Here is a 26,737-nt window from a genome sequence, read left to right on the forward strand (position 1 = left end):
TGTCTTTAACTTGCTATAAAAGGGACCATAACTTACACTTTTCTAGCATTTTTTAAGTTAGTTAAGGTCCATCAAGGTTTCTTGTGACATAACAGTCGTAATTTTGTTTTAAATGAATTGTTCTACCTCTTTCTGAATTAAACAGGCTGTTTTTGCTAATGTATTCATAATAAATCATGTACGTAGATCAGTGTTTCTCAACTGGTGGGTTGCAACCTAAAAATATGAGTATGGTCTGATGGGCCGTGAACAGAAGAGGAAAACAATGCAAAATACAATTCATAAAAACTCAACCAAGCTTATTGCATATTATTGGGTCTACTTTTTTTTTTTTTTTTTTTTTGGTTGGTATTGTGTTGGGACACCACTTGATATCCAATGTAAAATCTAGGCCATTAAGCAAAACCAGCTGAGAACCACTAATCTAAATCTGTAAAGATGTGGGATGAGTGAACATGCTTTAATATCTTCCATTTGGTCAGTCCCATCCTTCAATAACAGCCTCTTTGCAATCCAAGCAATACATTGTGACAGATTTTCAGAACAATCCACGCAGAAATGCCACTTAAATCGTTAAGATCAGCTCTCTTTTTCTCTCTATCAGCACGGCTGAAGCGAATGAGCAATCTCCAAGTTTGGTAAATGCAGATGAGGAACATCTTTCCTTCCACCATCTGAAAGCAGCCTTCAAGCAGCCTCCATTTCCCAGAGATCAGCATGGGTCGCCGTGTCACGGTACCATGGGCAGAGCGGACGTTTGGCCCTTTGATAACTGCTCAAGCGCCCCCCTGTCACCATACATCTACACAGAGAGAGGACCTGTGCCCGATCAGGTGAAAATAAGGAATATACACATATGTGCCAATACGGTCATATTCAAAATTTCTAAAGACAATATACAAAACCTTTTCCACAATACAACAATACTCTCTTTAATGCGATTTGAGAAAGCAAAATGCTTTTTTTTTTTACTTAAGTCTTTTCCTTTTCAATATCACAAGATCTGTTAATGTCATGATTTCATGAAATTGTGTTCAAATATCAGAATATTTCTGTGAAGGTTTTTGGAATTTATTTGATTGTTTTCATTTAGTTTTGTTTGCGGTTTAATAATGTGATGTTGGAACTTTATATGAATGCAGACTTCCATTCCTCAGGCCATGAGTCGGTGTTTCTCATGATGCACCGCCTGCATGTGAACACCAGACAGCAGCAGTGGATCAGATTATGAATTATCTGAACAAGCATATACAGTGACATCAGTAGAAGTGAAGGTTTTCTGAGGTTGGAGAGTCGAGTAAAGGACATAAACTAGATAATCCAGTGCAGGTGTTTATGAGAGATGAGTTAATATGTAATGTTGTCAAACACATTACCAAAATAAAATAAAATAATTAATGGTACTTTTTTGCAAGAAAACAGTCAATAGACTGAAATTGAGTAATTTAGAGCCAAAAACACCTGCAATCTGAGATATTTACCAATGAAGCTCTTTTCAAATGGCCGATATGTTCCTTTATTAGGTCTGGGCTGTTGTTCTGAAAAAGCTGTAGTGTACTTATAATAATATAATATATAATATAATAATATCCAAGGAGCAAAAAGATAATCATGTAACAGCGTTTTGTTCATTGTCTTTCTTTTTTTTCCAGGACAAAATATTAATCAAATTATCAACATAACTGTGAATCCTTTAGAGGTCCTGTGCAGGTGTACTTCAGTAAAAATTCACTTTTTTTCCCAAATTAAAAATTTAAAAAATAAAATAAAAAATTGTTTAACATTTATATTGTTGTTTAACAAAATATTGTTTAACATTAAAAGCTTTGTACACTGTGAATATGCTGTTACTACTCAGTTATCTTGCACGACTAGCACATTTCCACTGGTCTCATATTTGATGGTGTTCCAGTCAAACACGTTTCCCATCGCCACATTCATTATACGAGAAAGTTTCTTATTATTACTAGAAGTTATTATTAGAAGAAAATAAGTCATTATATTGAGAAACCAAGTCATTATTACGGGGAAATAAGTCGGAATTCTATACACTACTGGTCAAAAGTTTTAGATCGGCAAGATTTTTAATGTTTTTAAAAGAAGTCTCTTCTGCTCACCAAGGCTGCATTTATTTGATTAAAAAATACAAACAAAAAGTCATATTGTGAAATATTACAATTTAAAACAGCTGTTTTCTATGTGAATTTATAGTTAAGTGTAATTTATTCCTGTGATCAAAGCTGAATTTTCAGCATTATTACTCCAGTCTTCTAGCCTGGAAATCCAGACCTAAATCTGAAAGATGAATGGTCTGGCATCGACTAATGAAAATCGGCCAGCTCGAGGGGCGGCACCAAGCATGCATTTGAAAATCTCACTGCACGCAATTGGATAACACTACGACCAATCACAACAATAAACCCCATACGCTTAGCTACCAGCGGAGCTAACTGGTAGATTAGACTCTTGGCGTATCCGGTCGGCAAAACAGCAAAAACGTCGTTCTTGCAAAGGAACGATTCGAGCGCCGTCTTCTGTTCCTCTTTTAGATAAAAAGCCAAGTCTAACTCGCTCATTGTAGCGGCCAAAGCCGTTTCAAACAACTGGTGTTCATCCATAGCCATCTTGCAATGTTCACTAATGACTTCAACATCACAGCGCTGTCGTCTTCTGTTTAGCTCGCCTCTGGCCCGCCTATATCAGATAACCCGATGTGATTGGTGCAGCTCGGATACATGGGCATATTTAATGAGCATCATTACTCGACACTAGAGTAAACTCGCTGAGCAAATTCAACTTGTGCTCTCGCGAGAACTCTGGATTACAAGGGTACCAGTCTTCAGTGTCACATGATCCTTCAGAAGTCATTCTAATGTGATGATTTGATGATCAAGAAACATTTATGATTATTATCAATGTTGAAAACAGTTTTTTACATTTTTATTTCATGATGCTATGATGAATAGAAAGTTCAAAAGAACAGCATTTATCTGAAATGTAAAGCTTACATTAAACACTACCCTTCAAAAGTTTGGGGTCAGTAAGAATTTTAATTTTATTTTTGGGGGAAAGAAATAAAATAAATCAGTACTTTTATTCATCAAGGATGAGTTAAATTGATCAAAAGTTACAGTAAAGACATTTATAATGTTAGAAAATATTCTATTTTAAATAAATGCTGTTCTTTTGAACTTTCTATTCATCAAAGAATTTTGAAAAAAAATTGTACACAATTGTTTTCAACTGAAAATAATAATGAATGTTTTTTGAGCATAAAATCAGCATATTAAAATGATTTCTGAAGGATCATGTGACACTGAAGACTGGAGTAATGATGCTGAAAATTCAGCTTTGATCACAGGAATAAATTACATTTTAAAATATATTAAAATAGAAAACAGTAATTTTAAATTGTCATATTTCACAATATTACTGTTTTTTTATTATTATTGTTTTTTATCAAATAAATGCAGCCTTGGTGAGCAGAAAAGACTTCTTTTAAAAACATTAAAATCTTACCGATCTAAAACTTTTGACCAGTAGTGTATATATATATATATATAAATTCTCTTTTTATTCATTTTCTCCTGTTAGAATGATTTCTGAAGGATCATGTGAAAATTAAGACTGGAGTAATGATGCTGAAAATTCAGCTTTGATCACAGGTGAAGGGGGTGTATTGGAATCCACTGCTGCTTCAATGTATATGTAATGAGTGATTATCATCAAGGTATTAATCAATATTTTTCCTTCTAAATATCACATGAGTTGAATGACTTCTCTGGAGATTTTATTTTGTTATTGAAGTTACCAGTGTGATCACTGAAATGTTATTTTCATGTACCGGTATTCTTTTTAATGTCAGTATTTGATATTTGAATGTAGTAACATTGCTTGCCTATTTATCCCGGCTTCCAGAAATGAAATGAGGACTTGTTTTGTGTTTGAGAAAGGTCTTCAACATGTTAAAACACATAGGGGTCATTGAAGTCTATAGTTTAAGGGACCATTTCTCAGTTAAAGCCTATAGTTTCCATTTAGACTAAAGTTTCCTATCTTTGAGAGAAAGAACTTGTTATCTTGATGTTTTGAGACGAGACTCCTGTTTATAGTTAGAGCCTGGCCAAATCCAACCATGGGAAAGCTGTGTGTCGGTGTGTGTGTTAGTCTTCTTGCTTACAGGTTAAGGAAGCACTGGCATTGTTGGAGATTGACTCAGTTGTTGTTCGAGATATGCTGGCACCCAGCAACCCAAATCTGCAACCTGGAAGGTCACGACGTGCCTAACTTCAGGGTCTGAGTGTCAGCGGCATAATCTGTGGAGATATGCTTCTGTCTATCTGTATATGTGTGGAAAATGACTATGTTATCAATTTATTGGCCAATGAGAATCATTCAACCTGTAAGCAATGACGTATCTTAGACCTTGGTGTAGGGTATAACTGCTGTGATCTTTGTAACTGTAAGGGGGGCGGCCTACGAACTCCTGTGTGAGTCTTGAAGCTGACTTCTGCTGATGAAACTGCAAACTATCTTCAGTAAAACTTTTCTTCAATTTTTTATAATTCTGACTCCGGGTCTTCTTTCAAACATCTGGTCCATGGGTCCTAAACTGTTAACCCCTAACACAGGAATAAATTATATTTTAAAATAAATTAAGATAATACCATTAGTTTTTTTTCTATATTTTTTATCAAATAAATGCAGCCTTGATGAGCATAAGAGACTTCTTTCAAAAACATTAAAAATAGTGTCCAAAGTTTTGTCTGGTACTGTAAAATGCAAATTGAACACATAGACCATTTTCAACATTCAGCTGTTTCTTCCAAATGATGCACAGACACTGTAGTTGTGATGCTGAGAATTTATTTGTTAGCCTTTACAGCTTTGTAACTCATTAAAACAGATGAACAGATCATAAAGACTGACACAACTGTGTGGAGGAATCAATCTGCATCACTTATTAACAGCCACTATAACATTTCCTTTGGTCTCATATTTGATGGTGTTCCAGTCAAACACGTTTCCCTTCGACGCATACCATTCCTGGTTTAAATGCAACGCCTTGATCTGACTGCTTAGGAGAACATGATCCCACATGCACACATCTGTAATTTCACCTACAAAGCTTTGCTTTGCGTCAAAGGAACCCACATATTTATCAGCGTCCTGGCCGAGCAGAACGGTGCCGCCAGGACGAACCAAGTGACCTTTCCTATAGAGCTGGAACACACTGCGCCGTCCATCCACCCAAAAAGCAGCAAGCCCAGTCGCAGAGTCCCAGGTGACGCACAGGTGAGTCTGGAAGATGGAGAGAGGAGGCAGGCGGAAAAGCGCGCCATCGCCACTGAGGTAGAAGGACAATCGGCCATCTTTCTCTCTCCACACGTTGAGCTCGTCGTAGTTGGGTGTTCGGTAGGCGAAGAGAATGATCTCCCTCGCGCCCTGGAGCTCCATCGCCACACGCATGCAGAGAGTAAACGCTGAGAGACTCATTGGCTTTTCAGGAGTGAGTTTAACAAAGCTTGAATCCGTCTGGGTTGGAAACAGAAGCACTTTACCACCAAGACCCACTGCAAGACAAAACACAAAATTCAAAAACTCCTTTTCTAGACACACAAAATCCTACTCATGCCAATCTGTGAAACTTAATGTAAAATGCGGTACCTTCAGTTGCCACTGCTTTCAGAGAAAGCAGACAGAAAAATAAAAGCAACATCTTGCAGGTCTGGAGGAAAAAAAGTGCAAAGGAAAATCCATTACTCCTTTTAGCAGACAAATTCTTCACGGTTTCATTGTTTTTAATATTAAATTACTACAGTTTATCACTACTTAGTGTTCAATCACATAAAAGAGACACAAAAGGTTCAAGCTACAAATACTTACGATGTTCAACAGGTGTTATCAGAGAGAAGATCAGGTCAGGTCAGGTCAGATGTTTGTCTCACAGATGGTCGTGACTAGAAGTGTCTCGAGTATTTATTTGCAGATTGGGTTCAGCCCAGATTCACGTATGAGCCTCCCAGTCATCTTTTTTTTATTATAATATGCATGCAATTTTGCAGTTACTAAATGTAGTTTTCCATTTGCAGAATACTGTTATGGATTCATTTAATGAGAGACTACATGAAGCCTGTACACTTGTATTTACACTATAGAATAACACCAAAGGACTGCAGAAAAGCTAGAAGTTTATTTAAATGATGAAAAACAGACAAACAGCATTTCAGAAATACACACTTCCATAGCATATTCACATAAATTTTAATCCAAAAATCTTAGCCTTGTTTTTTTTTCTTCTTCAATGTAATGCTAGCATTTCCCTATAATGACTAACCAGATCAATACAATCATGTTTTATGACAAATACATTTCATAGCATATAGAGATATCATATTCACTTAGTCATTTTTGAGATCTCTTCTGAAACTAGAGACGACAAATGTCTCCCAGCAAACAAAAAAAAATTATCAACCAGCATCTTTTTATCAGAAAAAAAGCAGACTTTAGAAAAATTCTCCATTTGCTCTGTATCCATGTACTTCTCATTGCTGTCCAGGAGAAGAATCTGAGATATTAGATTTGATTTGTGATTTTTCAGTCCTTTACTGGCAGAGATGAAGCTAAATGTCACTTTACAGACATCAGAAGAAAAAGTGTGTGTGAGCTGAGAGTGAAGCGGGGAAAAGAAACAGAGGATTCAGTGTTAAAGGGATGAAAGAGGGATTGAGCCTCCGCAGGGTCTGTGTTGAGCGTTTGTTTCTCAGAGGGAGAGATGCTGAAAACACCATGACGCTGGAAGTTGCTGTCGGGTACCGAAAACAGACCAGGTACAAGAAATCACTTTATTCTTTTCTTTCATCTTGATATTGGGTTTCTTTGTGTAGTTTGTAGTTTTTTTGTACTTGTGTTCTCCTTATTATTTAACCAATGTACTAAACACTGTTAATGAAAATATTATTTATAATAGTACAGCAATCTTTATGGCTTGGCAACTGAAATCAGATTTTTTTTGGCATATGTGATAGTTTTTTTAAATCTGAACACCCACAAAAATTAATAAATTATATTAATAATCAATAAAAAAAATAAAAAAAGGTTTTATGGGTTTTAGGACAGCATCATTTTTATTCAGCAGGGACACATTAAAATAATCTTAAGTGACCATAAAAGATTTATAATGTTCCAAAAGATGTATTTTTCAAGTAAATGCTGTTATTTTGAACTTTTATTTATCAAAGAATCCTGAAAATACATGCAACACTGTTTCCACAAAAATATGTAGTACAAAATTGAGTTTTCAACATTGATGATAAAAAAAAAAAAAAAAAGTTTCTTAATCATATTCACAACATGACTGGAACATGACACAAAAACTCTGGCTGTCTGAATTCACTCAAATGTGGAATTCAGTGTGAGTGAGTGGTTTCAGACACACGTAATGCAGGTGTACAGTAATGACTTTGATGCATATTTTGTCTGATTAGCCTTACAATCTCATTTTGCTGTCCTCTGTCTGTTTCTATAAAGACTGCTACTGTTGTTGGTCTCTTGCTGCCGAGCTGATGCTTACATCAGAACGATAGAGAGAAACTCGTGCATATAATTACTGACACCGTCTGAACACAAATATCAGATTTCTATACTTACAAAATGACAGTAAAAAATTATTTGGTAGAAAATGTAGAATCGTGAAAACTCATTTCTGCAGGCGTTCTATGAGAGATCTTTTCAGCTTTACCACCTACAATAACGTTGACAGTGGTATCGCACCCTTTCCACAAACATTAACTATATTAAACAACAAATTAACTCTGGTTGACTGTTTTTATGCCATTCATGCCAATAAATTCATTAAACATCATCAAGACAAGTTGGGGGTTATCCAAACTTTAAGAAGTTATTAACGATGATTTTTAAGAACATTCTCTTTCGGGAATGTAAATCGTTCTTTAGAACAATGTTAAGAAAAAGATAAACATTTTAATACAAAATATTCTTATCTTTATTCTTAAATTTCATCCTAACTGCCATTTTTTTCAAGAATGTTTTGTCAACCCCTGATTATGAAATTATATAGGCCTTAATGTGCAATAATAATCCTTATCACAAAACTTTCTAAAGAACTCTATCTTTACAGTTCACACAAGCTACAATGTTGTGATCATCATGACTAAACCAGCAGTGAGCCTTGCTCAATAAGCGACTGTTGTTTCGTTCATGAGGCCTCTAACAGTTCATGCTTTGTTTTGCACAGACTCTATTTGTATGTGTGCTGCACAACAGACATTATACAACAATTTCACAGACACTCACACACACTCCTACACCTTGAATACTCAGCGTCCACATCCACATTCTTGCATTACATGACTGTACAAATATTTAAAACAGAAAAATGCTACAGTAAAAATGTGTTCATTGTTAAAGTAGCCTACATGTTGCCAGCAACTACAAAGCAACACACTCACAACCACTTAAAACACCACAGAAACTGCATAGCAACACTGACAACTAGAGCTGCATGATTCTGCAACCCAGCAACCGCTTATAGCAACACACTCAAAACCACTCAGAAAACCCCAGCAACCGCTTATAGCGACACACTCACAACCACTCAGAAAACCCCAGCAACCGCTTATAGCGACACACTCACAACCACTCAGCAAACCCAAGCAACCACATATAGCAACACACTCAAAACCACTCAGAAAACCCCAGCAACCGCATATAGCAACACACTCACAACCACTCAGAACACCCCAGCAACCGCATATAGCAACACACTCACAATCACTCAGAAAACCCCAACAACCGCATATAACAAACTTACAACCACTCAGAACACCCCAGCAACCGCATATAGCAACAAACTTACAACCACTCAGAAAACCCCAACAACCGCTTACAGCAACACACTCACAACCACTCAAAACACCCCAGCAACCGCATATAGCAACAAACTTACAACCACTCAGAACACCCCAGCAACCGCATATAGCAACACACCCACAACCACTCAGAACACCCCAGCAACCGCATATAGCAACACACCCACAACCACTCAGAACACCCCAGCAACCGCATATAGCAACAAACTCACAACCACTCAGAAAACCCCAACAACCGCTTATAGCAACACACCCACAACCACTCAGAACACCCCAGCAACCGCATATAGCAACAAACTTACAACCACTCAGAAAACCCCAACAACCGCTTACAGCAACACACTCACAACCACTCAAAACACCCCAGCAACCGCATATAGCAACAAACTTACAACCACTCAGAACACCCCAGCAACCGCATATAGCAACACACCCACAACCACTCAGAACACCCCAGCAACCGCATATAGCAACAAACTCACAACCACTCAGAACACCCCAGCAACCGCATATAGCAACAAACTCACAACCACTCAGAAAACCCCAACAACCGCTTACAGCAACAAACTTACAACCACTCAAAACACCCCAGCAACCGCATATAGCAACAAACTTACAACCACTCAGAACACCCCAGCAACCGCATATAGCAACACACCCACAACCACTCAGAACACCCCAGCAACCGTTTATAGCGACACACTCACAACCACTCAGAACACCCCAGCAACCGCATATAGCAACAAACTTACAACCACTCAGAAAACCCCAACAACCGCTTACAGCAACACACTCACAACCACTCAAAACACCCCAGCAACCGCATATAGCAACAAACTTACAACCACTCAGAACACCCCAGCAACCGCATATAGCAACACACCCACAACCACTCAGAACACCCCAGCAACCGCATATAGCAACAAACTCACAACCACTCAGAACACCCCAGCAACCGCATATAGCAACAAACTCACAACCACTCAGAAAACCCCAACAACCGCTTACAGCAACAAACTTACAACCACTCAAAACACCCCAGCAACCGCATATAGCAACAAACTTACAACCACTCAGAACACCCCAGCAACCGCATATAGCAACACACCCACAACCACTCAGAACACCCCAGCAACCGTTTATAGCGACACACTCACAACCACTCAGAACACCCCAGCAACCGCATATAGCAACAAACTTACAACCACTCAGAACACCCCAGCAACCGTTTATAGCGACACACTCACAACCACTCAGAACACCCCAGCAACCGCATATAGCAACAAACTCACAACCACTCAGAAAACCCCAACAACCGCTTACAGCAACAAACTTACAACCACTCAAAACACCCCAGCAACCGCATATAGCAACAAACTTACAACCACTCAGAACACCCCAGCAACCGCATATAGCAACACACCCACAACCACTCAGAACACCCCAGCAACCGTTTATAGCGACACACTCACAACCACTCAGAACACCCCAGCAACCGCATATAGCAACAAACTTACAACCACTCAGAACACCCCAGCAACCGCATATAGCAACACACTCACAACCACTCAGAACAACCCAGCAACTGTTATATTGAAATATAATTGACTGTTGCTGCCAGAGTTCATGCCGATCAGCTGCACTGAGCAGCAACAACTGTGCTCATTCATTCTTCTAATTCTACTCTCTCTCTTTCACATACTCTGTGAACCCGTCCAGTGGTCAGTCAGGGCAAAACAGCTGTTATGTGTCACTCTAAGTTAAGGGTCAGCAGCACCCAGAATAGCATGAAGACAGACACGTGCAAGACTTCTTGAGCTGTTCTATAAAGTTTGTAAGGATATCGGTCATATCTGGAGCACTTTACTAGCTGAGATCCTTGAGCTGGGTTAGTACTTCATCTGTGCAGTTGAAACTTGTGCATGTAGTGAGCTTCTGAACTAACACCACATGTTGTGACTTACTTGTGATTACTTTGTTCTTTGAATGAGAATGTACTTTTCTATTTTTGGTGTTTGCCAAGTCAAACAACACTATTACTATTTCTTATACTTATGGTTAGGGTCTTATTGAAGTCACTAACCCTAAGCAATGAACAGTATGTGCGTTGTCCTGCAGCGTTTGTGCTTCATATATGAATAATTTCTCAAATCGTGTATCTTGTTGAGGAAAGCTGTGTGTGGCTTACTATTTCACTAGAAAGATTAATCAGAGACTTAGGGGCAGAGTCTTTTGAATTACCATACCAACACACTCACAACCTCTCAAAAAACACCCCAGCAACTGGATAGCAACACACTAACAAGTTACAACCACTCAAAACACCCATAGCAACTGCTTAGCAACACACTAACAACCACTCAGAACACCCCTAGCAACTGCTTAGCAACACACTAACAACCACTCACAACACCCCAGCAACTGCATAGCAACACACTAACAACCACTCAGAACACCCATAGCAACTGCTTAGCAACACACTTGCAATCACTCAAAACAACTATTGCAACTGCTTAGCAACACATTAACAAGTTACAACCACTCAAAAGACCCATAGAAACTGCTTAACAACACACTAACAACCACTCACAACACCCCAGAAACTGAATAGCAACACACTAACAACCACTCAGAACACCCCTAGCAACTGCTTAGCAACACACTAGCAATCACTCAAAACAACTATAGCAACTGCTTAGCAACACAATAACAACCACTCAAAACATCCCAGCAACCACGTTGAAAAATCACTCAAAACCTCCCAGAACACCTCTGCAACTGCATAGCAACACTCATAATCACGTAGAACATTCTAGTAACCACATAGCAAAACTCAGAACAACCCAGCAACTGCATAGCAACCCACTTAAAACATTAGGAAGACCCTAGCATTGAGTACTGCACAGCACCACTCAAATTTTCTTCAAATGTAAAAATCTAGTTTGCATCAGTACAATAGTTCAGTTATTCTGATAAATGAGTAAAGAATGTCAGTGGGCATAAAGGAATGACATGAAGAAGAAAAAAAATGGACTGGACTTTCCCAACACTATACAGGCAGTGGTGGGCAAACTACGGCCCGCGGGCCACATGGCCCGTTAGGCTGTTTAATCCGGCCCGTCGAGTATTTAAAAAAATGTCTTAAGATCGCATTAATTTTGCCTTTTTCTTGCAATACTTTGCGTTATATATATTGCGTTGCATATATTTGACAATCGGAATATCAAATATTTCATGCTAACAAATGTAAAAAAGGAAAAATGACATAAAAGCAGATCATCATTCATTCAGCGCTGTTGTGGCTGCGGAAGCTAGACGCGTCACCATGGAAACCAAACAGACAGCAACTTAAGCGCATAGACTTGGTGCACGTTAAAGGTGAACTAAGTAACTTTTTTTACCTTAACTGAACAGCTTCGGAGTCATTGGAATGGTTATATTACTTATTTCGGGTTGAATGGTGGTCGTTTCGCACCCCCCTGGTGCCCGTGAGCGGAAAATACGCACTTGCAACTTTGAGCCGGCGGGCCGCCGGCCGCCGCGTCAGGAAGTCTCGCGTGATATCAGGTCTCGCGATGTAAACAATTGCTTTACGGCCAAAAGAAATCTGCTAAAATGCTGTCATTATTGCGCTCCCTCACGCTGTCCGAACCCGAATGAAGAAGACGTTTTAAAGAATGTCCCATCTGCTTTGATGTCGTTGATCTATAGCCTCTGGTGTCTGAGAATTACCAACGAGTTTTTACAACAGTGTTGTCAAATATCTATTCCGAAGCTGTGGGGGGAGCTCTAGAGAGAAACCTGCGAGCAAAAAGCGAGAATACAGCGAAGAAATCCCGAAGCTACTGAGTGCTGCTTTAATGTTTAGTACAGAACCCGGTTTTGTTCATTAAATGTTCTGATCTGCCTTTGCTTTTTATGTTTTATTTTATTATACTTAAAATAAATTTGTATATTCGTTTATTTCGTTTTTTTTTTCCACAAATGTATGACTTTTGGAAGTGCAAATTGATTGCCATGCAGTTTTAATAAAGTTGAATTAACGTAACCTTCTGTCATTTTTACTCTTCTAAGTGTACACTTAACGTTAGGTGTTTTGTTTCTAATTTACGGTTAGGCACATAATAGTTTATTATTAAAGGCAGCTTATAATAATAAGGATAAACAATATTTAAAAAGTATAGGCTATAATTATCTAACATCTGACTAATTAAAAATTAACCTCAAAACATAACATGCTAAATGGGGGATATCTAGCATAAAAAATGTATTGTCAGAATGTCGTCTCTCAGTTGTTGAATTTCGCACAGACGTTGCCACAACGTAAATGTGTTTGCTCAGCCCGATCTCATGAAAGTGCGAACACCACGAATTGTATTTGTAGTTCTTATGAAACGCAGTTTTCGCGTGCATATGATACGCACTTAAAGGGATAGTTCGCCCAAAAATGAAAATTCTGTCATCATTTACTCACCCTCAAGTTGTTTCAAACCTGTATGAATTTCTTTTTTCTGCTGAACACAAAAGAAGATATTTTGAAAAATGTCGGTAACCAAACAGTTGATGGACCCCACTGACTTCCATAGTAGGGAAAAAAAAATACTATGGAAGTCAATGGGGTCCATCAACTGTTTGGTTACCGACATTTTTCAAAATATCTTCTTTTGTGTTCAGCAGAAAAAAGAAATTCATACAGGTTTGAAACAACTTGAGGGTGAGTAAATGATGACAGAATTTTCATTTTTGGGCGAACTATCCCTTTAATGGCGTGTAATAGGCACGCACTCCGCACCCCTAATCCTAACCAAGGGGTTTACAGTGCGCAGCATATGCACGCAAAAAAAAAAAAATTTTGGCGTATAAATGGCACGAGAAATAAAATTTGTGGTATAGATACGCACTTTCATGAGATCGTGCTTCATAATCTGCTACTGGGCCGGCCCTCTGTCAAATTTTAAAACCCAGTGTGGCCCTTGAGCCAAAAAGTTTGCCCACCCCTGCTATACAGTGATGACAGCAGTAGTTTTCAGAGTTACTAGAGAGGACAGATGGATGAGGTCTATGTACACAATAACAGCAAGAGAATAAATGAGTGCAAGATTGTGATAAGATATGCTTCACAAAATTATTGAGCAACTGGCTCAATGTGGCCAGATATTAACTCAGCAACTATTAGAGTGTAATAAAACAAGGCAAATGATTAACAGAAGCTGCATCTCTGAACAATTAACCATGTTTCACACCACACTACATACCAGTCATGCCTTAACTTGAGCCACAGTTGCTACATCCGCCATTTTGTCATTATCATGTGACCTACCAGCCAGGGGCGAATCTTGAATCAAGAACCAGTGAGGGGGGACCCACGGGAAATCAGAAAATTCAATTGGAAATTAAGCACGATTTCAAAAATCTTTGCAATGCCCAGTGCCCTAATATAGATGGTATTAAATGTGGCACTGCATTTATTGGACCACACAGTTTTGTTCTAATAAATAAAAAAGAAAAAAAAGACTGTCCTCTTTTCATTCTCAACTCCCCTAACCAAAACTGAACTTCTGCTCCGGAGGCTTCCTCAGTCCTCAGTGATTATACACACTGTAAAGACAGTAATGATGGCGTCGATTTTACCATATCAATCCGAGCGCGAGTTTGATGATGAAACATTGGAAGAACTAGTTAATCAACCCGAACCTCAAACGCAAGGACAATTCGAGCAAGACGTTTCTCAGTGATACACTACTCAGTTTGAGGTACATTATGAGATGGTGCAGCTGTCATTCCTCACCATCAGCATTAACAAGTGTATGTTCATTAACAAACCGATGTGTATATTTCTAATTTAACGTTAAAGTTTGTAAAACAAATCTTGCTCCATCCTTTATCTTTCCTCAAAGTAGTAAGAATGACAGACAATCTGCATTAATAGACAGTTTTGGGTAATAGTGGCCCACAGCTGCTTAGCATAAGTATTTCAGTAAGACAGTAACAACGCGAGTTAGCCGGAAACTTACACAATGTAAAACACAAAACTACGTATTTTGAAATGTATACATCAATAATTACTCAAACTTACAGGTTGTGATTCTGAGGAATAAGTTGATCCAAATAAAGTACTAACCCATCTCTCAAGAGCAAGCGTTTTGTGAATCCCGCGTTGAACTCCCACAAGATTTGAGATGCAGTCGACAGTCAAATCCTGCGATGAAGGATGGGTCAAGTTGTTTGTGGGCGGACAATATACAGACGGGCATTATGCAAATGTATTATCTAGTGACGTAGAACCGTAATGCAGGTCTACAGACGACTCGTTTTCAGTTCAGAGTCGATTCTCTCTTTTGGGAGACAATAACTTTATTTATCGTAGACTTTCTACTTTACAACTTTGCAGAACGTTTACATTCACAAACAGCTATATTACACCCAGCATGAGAGGTAATATTCGAAAAACCATAACCAGGAACCAGGCCTATGTGACATTTAAATCCAAAATTGTGGTTTAACAGCAAAGTTGGCTAACCTGAACAGCTTGACGTTTATTGATGATTCATTCGGTGTCCATCGCTATTGTCTCTAGGATGGAGGATCAGGACAGAGTCAGTCAGGCCTCCAGCAGCGCCACAGTCTCCTTTCTGCCAATCAGAGACAAGGTGAATCACATTTTTACACAAACACAGGTAGAATGTTTCAAACCCAATGACACAGTTTGTGTGATTATATGTGCAGTGTCACGACAAAGTGCAGACGTTTGGAAAGAGATGTCAAGCGGCAAAAAGAGACCCCAACTGCCCTGTGGTGATCAGAGGATGGCTGTACAAGAGGGTAACGTTTAGTGCACAATACTGACCATTGGTGTAAGATCTCGGATAAATACTTAACAAATATCTTAAAACATATTTTAGTCTTTACTTTAAAGCTGCTGTCAGTAACTTTTGGCGTTCTAGCCTGTTAATAAACAAAACTGCATGTACACGTCTTGCGGAGGAACATTGCCGGATCTACTTCTCTCTGTTAATGTCTATGAAGAGTCGCGCAAGAAAACTGGGCTACTCCTGCGGTATGACCCGAAACATAGTCCGAAAATAAACACTTATAGTTGTACCGCAGTGATGCGGGATAAGACAAAAATCCGGTTTGGAAAATGGATTTATGATGCACTTGTTCATTATATAAATATTGTAAATTTTGACCACAAATATGTTAGCTTTTAAATACCAAGTTCGTTACATAAATATTTGTATTCACATTGATTTCGTACAGTATGAAAAAAAGAAGAAGAAAAAATTACATTTTTCAACAAAATCTTTGATATAATGACCCTGATATATCCTTCTTGCACCTTGAATACATTTGAGTGTAAATGTAACATTGTTTTCATATATTTAACTAAAAAATATTGTAGCCAGTGTTGTTATTGTAAACTAAACCGTTTGGTGATAGATTTGGGGAATTTAAAATAAAGCAGAAATAAAATACAATTAAATATCAGATGATATCAAACTCAAAAAACAAGAAATAAGTTAAAATTACCTTAACTAAGACTAAAGATATAGAGAAAAAGTAATACTAAAATAACACAATTTATTTTTAAAGCATTAAAAGATCAAGAGATCTTTTTAGAGATTTTCTGACCTTGACAGTCTGCAGGGGTCTTTGTGATGTCATTTCCCTTTTTTTGTTATACCACCAACACATGTTTTACTTTAAGGCCCACAAAAATACATAAAATACAGATTCAGAAATTAAAAACATGGTCATCTTAGAAGTGTAACTGCATTTTAAATACATCAAGGTTATATTTATCAGAGATTTGTGTGTGATCATAAATATCTCTTTCTCTATAGGACAGCAGTGGACTGAAATTATGGAAAAGAAGATGGTTTGTCCTCTCTAATTTCTGCCTGTATTATTATAAAGGTAAAACCATGTTGTTGTTTTATATATAAATTATCTACGTGCATTAATTTTCCATTTCAAAAAGACTCATTCCCTGAAATGACTTCCTCCAGACAGCCGTGAGGAGTCTGTTCTGGGCAGTATTCCTCTTCCCAGCTACAGGATTCTGTACTGCTCACCTAGAGAGTGCAGGAACCGCAAATATGCATTCAAGGTGAGAGTGAACGTCCCTTTAAACCTTACAGTACAGTACATATCTTATATTCTCACTGTAAACATGCGCTTTTAGGTGGTTCATCAGGGGATGCGGCCGTACATCATGAGCGCTGAGACCCAGGAGGACATATTGGGTTGGGTCAGGGCTCTCAGCCAATCAGCAAGCATGGAGGCTGATGACATGATCAACAGGTGAACCTCAAACTTCTTTTCCATTTCGGTCCATTTTTATGGATTCTATAATACACCGTACTATTTTACTTCTTTAGACGCTGTGCCAGTTTTCAGGACTTCACTCAGATGGGAGATAATGCGGAAACAATGGAGCTCCAGCACATGACCCCGTTTCCAGAAAGAAACGGCCAGACCGCAACAAAACTGACCAGGGTGCAGACAGAACCGACTCTACTGGATCACGAGATGACGGGAATTAAAATGAAGACACCAGAACTGAGAGGAAGACATGGGAGCAGACCAAGGTAAATGATCTGAGATGCTTCTCCTTCAGTAAATTGTCTTTAACTTGCTATAAAGGGACCATAACTTACACTTTTCTAGCATTTTTTAAGTTAGTTAAGGTCCATCAAGGTTTCTTGTGACATAACAGTCGTAATTTTGTTTTAAATGACTTGTTCTTCCTCTTTCTGAATTAAACAGGTTGTATTTGCTAATGTATTCATAAGAAATCATGTACACAGATCAGTATTTCTCAACTGGTGGGTTGCAACCTAAAAATATGAGTCTGCAACCAGGCTTATTGCAAATTATTGGGTCTATGCACTTCACGGTAATTCATTTTAATGATTTTTTTTTTTTTTTTGGTTGGTTGGTATTGTGTTGGGACACCACTTGATATCCAATGTAAAATCTAGGCTATTAAGCAAAACCAGCTGAGAACCACTAATCTAAATCTGTAAAGATGTGGGATGAGTGAACATGCTTTAATATCTTCCATTTGGTCAGTCCCATCCTTCAATAACAGCCTCTTTGCAATCCAAGCAATACATTGTGACAGATTTTCAGAACAATCCATGCAGAAATGCCACTTAAATGGTTAAGATCAGCTCTCTTTTTCTCTCTATCAGCACGGCTGAAGCGAATGAGCAATCTCCAAGTTTGGTAAATGCAGATGAAGAACATCTTTCCTTCCACCATCTGAAAGCAGCCTTCAAGCAGCCTCCATTTCCCAGAGATCAGTATGGGTCGCCGTGTCACGGTACCATGGGCAGAGCGGACGTTTGGCCCTTTGATAACTGCTCAAGCGCCCCCCTGTCACCATACATCTACACAGAGAGAGGACCTGTGCACGATCAGGTGAAAAAGAATATACACATATGTGCCAATACGGTCATATTCAAAATCCACACTTTCTTTAACTGTCTGTCTGGGTTTCAGCCTTTTCAGCCCGAGTTTCCATGTTCTGTGTGCTACTCTTCCAACTACCACACGGCTGAACACATGGCAATGTGCAAGGTAAGACAAATCTGTGATCTGTGATGTTACGAACATTTCAAAGTGAATTTTCCATGCAATACAGCACATGCTATACAGATCGGTTCTTTTCAACAATTCAGTTAATACATTAAATTTCAATGAACCAGCTCAAAAGAACAATTCTTTAACATTATCACATGGTCTCTGTGTGGCATATTACATGCTCTAAAATATTATATTAATGTAATAATGAAATTGAGACATTTAAAAAATAAAATAAAAACTATTTTGTAATAAACATTTTCTCCAGTATGTTATTTTTAGGATTTATGCTGTTTGACAATTAGTATTTAAGTCAATTGCTTTTACACGGACCGTTAAGCATCTTCAATACAAAAATGTATGAAGTTTGCAAAAAAAAAGGTCATCTATTTTGAATGGCTGTCACTGGAGAGAAAAAAATAATATTGCATATTGATGATGTAATTATGACTAATCAGATTTAATTTTATTTTGATCCAGGCAGGTAAACCAGACATCCTCATGGAGAGAGAAATTCAGCCAATCAGAGATCTGGAAACCGATACAGATGTGAGTGCACTGTAGTGTGTGAACGTGTGAGAGTGAGAGAGATTTAGATATTTTAATATTTTCTTAGGAAGAAAACTATAGGCATAGTTACTGAATTCGAGTAAAACAAAATGTTACAGCAAGCATAATCATGGCAGATCATTGTTTGCATTATACATTATATTACATTTGTTTGTTTTTTATGTAGCTAGTGTTCTGAAATGCTCCCTTGGTGACAATTTTTTTTTGTAATTATTGACTTGAAAATTGCTATTGTATCCGTATACAGTTGACTCGAATCGGATCACTGTTGTGTTTGCAACATCAAACATTCCTAAGAGTTTCAAATATTAAGAAAATATTTGAGAACTTCTTAAGAAATACTCTCAGGAAGATTCTTACAAACCTCTTAACTGTGGATCTGACCCACTGAGCTTCTGTCAGCCATTGTCGTCCTCCTCCTGTCCTTCAGGTGGTTCTCACTCGTCTGTGTGGATGTGATAAACTGCTGCAGTCCGTCTCTATGCAGCTGGCTCAGTTACAGGCAGATAAGGTCTATCACACAAACAGATAACACACACTCAAATAATGCATGCATAAAAACACGACACAAATATTCCTGCCTGCTCTGTCCCTTTCTTTAGAAAAGCATTGAGCATGCTCTAGAAATCAAATGGTTGGTGAGGGAAGACGGACTACCTGGAGAGCAGGAAGTATCCCAGAAGGCTTTGCTTCAGGAGGAGCTGGTTACACTCAGAGCCAGAATATGTGATTTGTCATCGGTACAGTATTGATTGTGTGTGTGTGTGTGTGTGTGTGTGTGTGTGCTATGCTTGCACAATTACTCGTCGGTGATTTAATTAAATGTGTGCGCTGCATGTTTCAGAGCGAAGGGCGGCACTGTGATCTTACAGCGTCTCGGTTCACCGTAAACAAACTCCATCTGCATCTTCTCTTGAGTTTGAGTAGATTTAATATGCATTTGTGAATGCAAAATCTTCACATACTTGTAATGAGAAGCACTTATCAACAAAACAGTAGCTTTAAGGGCTCCCTGCGGTTTTCAGTAGAAATAGGTCAATGGTTTAATGTTTTAAAATCAAGAAATTAAGACAGCCATTAAATATTAGTATTGTAATTTTACAATTGTAATGCATTATATAATATAATAAATAAAATTATATTTATATATTTTATGGTTAAATGTTACAAATGTAATAGTTTTTATTTAGTAATAATGATCATTATTATTTTATAGCCATATTGATATATAATAATTATGCAGCCCCAAAAACAAGCAAGCAAACCTAGACATTTTTAAAATCCCTTTTTAAATCACAATTGCAATTTTTATCAGAAAATTGCAATTAGATTTTTCCACAAATTGTGCAGCCTTTGTGTGCGCAAATGAAATGCCAGTATAAAAAAGATCAACTAATTCATCCGTTTTCTTGCTGTGTTTGTCACATTAGTAGATCCGATTAATGCATTAATAATCGAGCGACACCTCTCTTCATCAGGAGATGGACAGTTTGTGGAGTGATTATGAACGGATGGAGAGCGAGCTGTCGGTTTTCCATTCTCATCTCCAACACATCCTCCACTTCGGGATGCCGCAGGTAATGCCACGTTTGAGAAGATCACCTGATGCTCTGCTCCCATTAACGTTTCGTTGGGTGTCAGCATACAGAAACACCTATACTGTAACAGTTTAACAATGTTTAAAGATATTGTAAGCGACTTTAGACTGCTAAATGACTACTTACAGATTTCTAAATGGTTAAAAACAAAAGTTTAAATCCAAATAACCCCAGGAGCAGATTCAGGCGCAGAGGCAGCTCTGGATGATGGAGGATATCTTGTGTGGTTTGAGGGTGAACAAGAACCGCTTTATGGCCTTACTGGGTCTACAGATGCAGGGGGGTGAGTAAATGTGTCGGTCTGTGTCAATGTTCATTCATTTAAGCATGTATATGTAAATTGTTTTCTCTTTCTATCCTTCAGTTCCTCAGCCAAAACCCGTTCCCTATTTTGAGGGCGAGTTAGGAGGCCTCAACATGGTAATGAGACTTTTAGCCATTTTACATTAATGCTCTGAGCATAAATGTACATAAGCTCATATTTTGAAAAACACAGCAGAAAACTAAGAACATTTTTACTAACAGCAGGAGAAGAACATTTAAGTCAGAAGTTTTAAAACTGGCATCAAAAACCCCTATATGGCCACAAGGGGGAGCTTGAGGTCCATGAAAAATCAGAGCAAAATACTTAAAATGAATGTCAACTTTAGCAAATAAAGGGGCAGTATAACACTCTCAGTGCTGGGTTGTGTCAGGAAGGGCATCCGACGTAAAACCTGTGCCAAATCATGTGTGTGAGAAGCGATTGAGAAGTAATGTGCTAAAGTGCTATACAAATACATTTGCACTGTATTGCATTGAAAATGTTTCTGTATAGGTTTTTACATCTAAATTATTCTAATAGTGGATAGAAATCATCGCAAATAGTTTCTAAATAATATTTTACTCATTTGATTTCATGCAAATGATGATATAAAAATATCTAATTTTGAAAAAAACTCTTCAAGCCACTCTTTTTTCACACAATATAAACTTTGATACATACATATATAAACATATATACATAAAGAAAGAAAGAAAGAAAGAAAGAAAGAAAGAAAGAAAGGGTCTCTCACAGTGGGATCATCATATTTATGGGTTCTTGGCATTTAAAAGTTTGATTTAAAAGATGTGTAGTTGGCTAGACATTCTGCGGTGTCAGTTTAAACATGATATTTTATATCTGATGTAATAGGAGTGTGTGACTGAAGCAGAGCAGCAGGACTACATGAAGATTCACCAGAGCTATAAGAGTTGGACCCAAGAGAGCCCTGCCAATGACAGCAGGCCGAGCGCTGAACACGACGTCCCACACGAACCGCTGCGTCTGACCCGCGTCGTGACGTCTACCCTTCCGTCGTCGCTAATCGCTGAGCGCATTTTTGTAGACGACCCCCATCCTGAGCAGATCCCCCTGCAGTCAGGACTGAGGAACAGCCAGAGGAAACCCAGCAGAACGATGCATGAGACGGCCGACAAGAACAGACGCTTACACTGGGCCGACGGACCGCAAGAGAAACCGCCTCAAAATCCCAGAGAGAAGGCACTGGCTGACAGAAAGGTCTGGACACACCATCAGCAGGAGGTGAAATTTTCTATTTCATTTCATATTTAAATACTGTTTGTATTTAACAAATTATTTTCCAACAAATTTTCCCTGATGCGTAGAGATACCTCCCTTATGATATCGAATTAATGGTTCAGACATTCATAATCTTATTTTCAAGGTATTTATGAAAGTCATTTTTAATCATGATAATGTTTTTCTTCATAAGTAATATACACTACTGTTCAAAAGTTTAGAATTTAACACTTTTATTTAGCATACACTCATTAAACTGATCAAAAGTCACAGTAAAGACTTTTATAGTGTTACAAAATGTTTCCATTTCAAATAAATGCTGTTCTTTTGAACTTTATATTCATCAAATAAACCTAAATTATGATTTCCAAAAATAAGCAGCAGAACTGTTTTCAACACTGATAATAATAAAACATGTTTCTTGAGCAGCAAATCCTCATATTAGAATTATTTCTGAAGGATCATGTGACACTGAAGACTGGAGTAATGATGCTGAAAATACAGCTTTGATCACAGGATATAAATTACATTTTAAAATATGTTACAATAGAAAACAGTTATTTTACATTGTAATTCTGCACCATACCATACAACATCCAAAAAGTCGTTAAACTGTTGCTGGATTGATCACCATGTTGAAAGAGCCATTGACATTGTTAGGGTCAGGTGGTCGAAATAACCCACAGCCTGCTGGGAAACTAATGACTGAGTGCAATCATAATACATGTGGATGATTATATGCATGTGTGCATGAATGCATGTTACAGCTCGAGCCTGAAGCCTTGTGCCTTACAAACTCTGAGTCTGACTGCGACGCTGCCATGAGCTCTCAGAAACACCACACTAAACTCAGACGAACGGATAGAAGAGACAGAAGCATGAGGTACGGATGTCTACACCATCTACACCCGTGAACAATTCTGTCAGTTACAGTATGAAGAAAAAAAAAGAATATTGACAGTATTTAAAGATATATTTGCATGGATACAAATACATGCTTTGCTTCCACTATGCATGGTTTCAAAATCTTTAATTTCTCTGAGTACTGTATGTTGTGCATGTATTAGGTTGCACATGTTTTTAAATCACTACAACATGTTTAATTCAGTCTGAGTTTTGTTTTAAATTAGCCGAACAGCTTTTCTATTCTACTGCTGTCTTTCACTCATAAACATTCAGTCTCATCCTTGTTGACACTATATTCTTCTGAAAAATATTTCTCCATCGCTCTCTCTTTTTCTTTTACTTTTAGTGCAGGCAGAGAGCACTTCATAGACGACATTCATCCCTTGAAACTTATTACAGCCAGTGAAAAAGAGACAGATGTCCAGAAATACACACCAGGTTACATGAAACATTTGTTTTGCATTCACTTGCATGCATTTGTTCTGCATTCGTGTTAATTAAACCACAAAACTCTAAATAATACACATGCATATTAGCCTCATGCAGTAGCACAATCACAATTTGTAAATGATAAAAGAATTTTATTTTAATGCATGTTTCTCTTCTTTTCACAGATTCTGCTGTTGTACACTTGAGCAACGGCTACAGCAGTGATAGACGCAAATATAAAAGCCACAACAGCGAGTCGGCCAACCCAATAACGCCACAATGTGACGACGCAAATGTTCACAGTAAAATAAAGGACAAAACAGCACAACAATCATCTTGCAATGATATCATCGTCATAGAAAGCCACTCCATCAATCATATTTCAACTCTTACAGTGTTTAAGGGACATCAGGGAAACAATCAAACACACAAACCTCATAAAAAGAACAGAAGTTCTGACAGACAAAAGTTGTCAGTCTCCGCTAATGTGAAATCTGAGTGCTTTCTGTCAAATAACCGACGGTGCGAGTTAGTCCCGGTCTATGTTCACGAAGCAAAACCTCAAGCATCCCTTTCTACAGAAGAACATCAACAACCAAACCAGGGAACCAATCAAACGCCTGATAAACCAGTGGGAGGAGACTGTGGGCGGAGCCAGAGTCCCAAAACAACATTTGAAAAGGCACATATTGGCCAAACAAATGGGAAAAGCTGCAGTGACCTCAAAGAAATGCCCGATCAACCACCAGACGCTCAACCAATCACAACATCTGACAATCAATTTACGTCCAACTCTGACCAATCCAAACCAGAGCTGTGCATTTATGAGGAAATCCAGTTTAGCTCGCCCAGATCAGGAGATGCTGATGAGAATCAGAGGGATCAAACCAGTGGAGATGAATCACGACCATCAAACCTCACCGTAAATGAGTCTGGACCGTCTCACACTGAGGTCAATGGGGAGTACAGTACAAGAACAAGTCGAACAGGAAGTGATGTCACGTGCAAGAGAGGGAAAGAGCAGAAAGTCTACAGCTCTGTTATGAAGAGCTCAGTAATAAATCATCTCGTCCAGGACTGCAGGCCGCGGATAACTGTGGTCAGCACAAGCTTGTAGATATGAGTGTTTTAGTGAGGCTGAAGAAAAAGAGGGAAAGAGGCAATCAGACACAAAAGAGTAGGAATGTCAGAAGTGGATAGATAGTGAATGATATACGATAAAAGAATTGGATGGGAAATTAAATTCCCTTTGCCTTCAGAACAGCTTCAATCCTTCATGAAAAATATAATCATGCTGATCTGTGTGTCATTGCACCAAGGAAAGCGTCCTGTCTGATTAGGGATGCAGAAAACTAGATTGCACGTGAAACCCAAGAACTGTAGTTTTATTTGAGAATGGGTCACAGTGCATATTAAACACTGAGGTAATTTATGTGTCATTTAGCAACTTTGAATTTGTTCTTTTTATACATGCACATTAAATCTCCTGATTATACTGTAATAACCTCTGAATGCATACAAACTCTTGAGGATTTTAACTGACCTGGAAATATTACTTACATTTCTACATGAGTATTAATTTGTGATTTGTGAGACCAATTATAGTCTAATATAGTAAACACAACACATCTGTGGCTTATTAATCAGTAGCTTTCTGTGGTTTTAGCAAGTAGGACGTGTTTCTGGATCAACCTTGTTTATATTAGATCTTTGTGATAAACAGATTTTAGGGTTAGGGTTATGACAAAAAAACAAACATTTGTGTGGCTTTATTGAAAGCCCATTTCTGCCACAAAAAAAAAAAAAAAAAAAAAAATCTTAATACATGTGACGTCATAATTTTGACTTTTTGTTATAATTCCGACTTACAGTAGTATGTCATTGAATGTCATAATTACAGCTTCAGTTTCGACTTTTGGTCCAGAAGCAAATAAAAGATGTTGATCCAGGAACATGTTCTGCTTGGCAAAAGTCATAGTTATCGTGCCTAATGAACATATTAGAAGTTTATTGATTTTAATAAAAAAAAAAAACTTTGTATATTTATTGCAGTGTTTTGTGATGCTATTTTTGTTATTCTCAAATTAAACCCATCTCATGTTTGAACCTACAAAACAATGTTGCTGCTTCCTACCACGTTTTGTTATGGTTTTATTTAATTTAATTTAACAACAGTAAACCAGACAGCCACTAAATTTATATATTCTAAAACTAATGTCAATATAACAGAGAGAGATAGCAGTTTTACTCACCCTTATGTTGCTGCAAACCTATGATTTTCTTTTTTCTATGGAACATGAAATTTGTTCTTTGATTCGCCAAGCTGCAACTTCTCCATGCAACGTGATTAGTGACAGATGTCATGCTTCAAAACTGAATAAAGTATCATAAAAATATCATCATCATAACAGCCAACACGACTCGTGTGGTACATTCAGTCTTCTGCCATTTAAATCGTGAAATCTCGCCCTAAATCTCCAAGTGAAGTGCACTTTTGGTACTAAACAGATATTGACAAACTCAGCTTTATGATTAGGGGAGCTTTGATTCATCTTAGTGATCCCATTCAGTGACTCAAATCTTTTTAACCTGTTGAAATTTAGTCAGATTCGTTCACTGACACACCTGTCCATTTGGTTCACAATAAACGAGAATGAGATGCTTCTGCAACTGCTCAAATACTTCCACACACACTACTGACACACAGAGCACAAACACAGGAACTACACATGTGTTCAAAACTGACTTATGACTGAAATCAGCTCTATTATGATCAGTCCTGTGACAGACGTGTTTGACTCTAATATGCTCAGAATCAGAGAAAACTGAGTGTGTAAACTAATATAAATCAAACAAACAAACCATAATTGCGCCATATGTTGTTTTGTTTTTGTACATTAAACTACATTTAACGAATTTATTATTCATAACTCATTTTAGCAGAAGTGAAACTGCTCCAGTTCAGAGCGTTGAACCAGTAAAAGAGTGAAACTGTGAGTTTGAGGTGAAAATCTCATTTGCATTGTCAGGTTTAGTGATTGTGATGGTCTCAGAATAGAGCAGCTCGTCTCCAGTGACCATGTTCAAACCCCAAGAGCTTCATTTCACATTTACTGCTGAATGCAGCTGCTCTCAACTATTACAATCAATCAAAAGCCGCTGAAACTTTAGTGCAGGACTTTGAAGGAACGACA

The 26,737-nt window shown here is 38.0% G+C and overlaps 2 protein-coding genes and 1 long non-coding RNA gene across 6 annotated transcripts; 1 reads left to right on the forward strand and 2 right to left on the reverse strand.

Moving 5' to 3' along the window:
* Positions 1-24,115, reverse strand: LOC311075608. The gene is made up of 4 exons (XR_014604529.1): positions 23,978-24,115; positions 19,414-19,562; positions 15,412-15,523; positions 1-802 (listed from the first exon to the last, which is right to left on the reverse strand). It is a non-coding gene; the product is annotated as an uncharacterized lncRNA (long non-coding RNA).
* Positions 4,916-5,975, reverse strand: LOC311075605 (C-reactive protein-like). Its single transcript, XM_084103132.1, has 3 exons — positions 5,887-5,975; positions 5,668-5,728; positions 4,916-5,573 (listed from the first exon to the last, which is right to left on the reverse strand). Exons 2-3 carry the CDS (start codon positions 5,717-5,719, stop codon positions 4,957-4,959), a joined length of 669 nt encoding a protein of 222 aa, XP_083959258.1. The 5' UTR covers positions 5,720-5,728; positions 5,887-5,975; the 3' UTR covers positions 4,916-4,956.
* Positions 6,138-25,674, forward strand: plekha4 (pleckstrin homology domain containing A4). 4 transcript variants are annotated; one of them, XM_084103127.1, is made up of 19 exons: positions 6,138-6,830; positions 15,469-15,541; positions 15,618-15,713; positions 16,736-16,808; positions 16,901-17,001; positions 17,077-17,195; positions 17,273-17,482; positions 18,089-18,317; positions 18,399-18,476; positions 18,960-19,028; positions 19,480-19,560; positions 19,652-19,789; positions 20,528-20,626; positions 20,822-20,930; positions 21,012-21,067; positions 21,822-22,211; positions 22,976-23,091; positions 23,461-23,552; positions 23,729-25,674. In XM_084103127.1, the coding sequence occupies exons 1-19, from the start codon at positions 6,715-6,717 to the stop codon at positions 24,658-24,660; spliced, it is 3,177 nt and encodes a 1,058-aa protein (XP_083959253.1). In that variant the 5' UTR covers positions 6,138-6,714; the 3' UTR covers positions 24,661-25,674. The 4 variants fall into 4 exon arrangements, with proteins under 4 accessions (XP_083959253.1, XP_083959255.1, XP_083959256.1 ...); XM_084103128.1 differs by lacking the exon at positions 6,138-6,830 and adding an exon at positions 10,546-10,779; XM_084103129.1 differs by lacking the exon at positions 22,976-23,091 and having other exon boundaries at positions 23,729-23,867.
* Positions 25,675-26,737: the final 1,063 nt, after the last annotated feature.

This window comes from Abramis brama (assembly GCF_963993115.1).
Source record: "Abramis brama genome assembly, chromosome: 24".
NCBI classification, from domain to species: domain Eukaryota; kingdom Metazoa; phylum Chordata; class Actinopteri; order Cypriniformes; family Leuciscidae; genus Abramis; species Abramis brama.

Bases quoted from the DNA above. Each gene is read 5' to 3' on its own strand.
- plekha4 (XM_084103127.1), top strand. From the start codon at position 6,715: ATGAAAGAGGGATTGAGCCTCCGCAGGGTCTGTGTTGAGCGTTTGTTT. The intron at 21,068-21,821 runs GTAATGAGACTT...CTGATGTAATAG, and splicing joins AGTTAGGAGGCCTCAACATG to GAGTGTGTGACTGAAGCAGA. The intron at 23,092-23,460 runs GTACGGATGTCT...TTTTACTTTTAG, and splicing joins AGAAGAGACAGAAGCATGAG to TGCAGGCAGAGAGCACTTCA.
- LOC311075605 (XM_084103132.1), bottom strand. From the start codon at position 5,719: ATGTTGCTTTTATTTTTCTGTCTGCTTTCTCTGAAAGCAGTGGCAACT. The intron at 5,574-5,667 runs GTACCGCATTTT...TTTGTCTTGCAG, and splicing joins GAAAGCAGTGGCAACTGAAG to TGGGTCTTGGTGGTAAAGTG.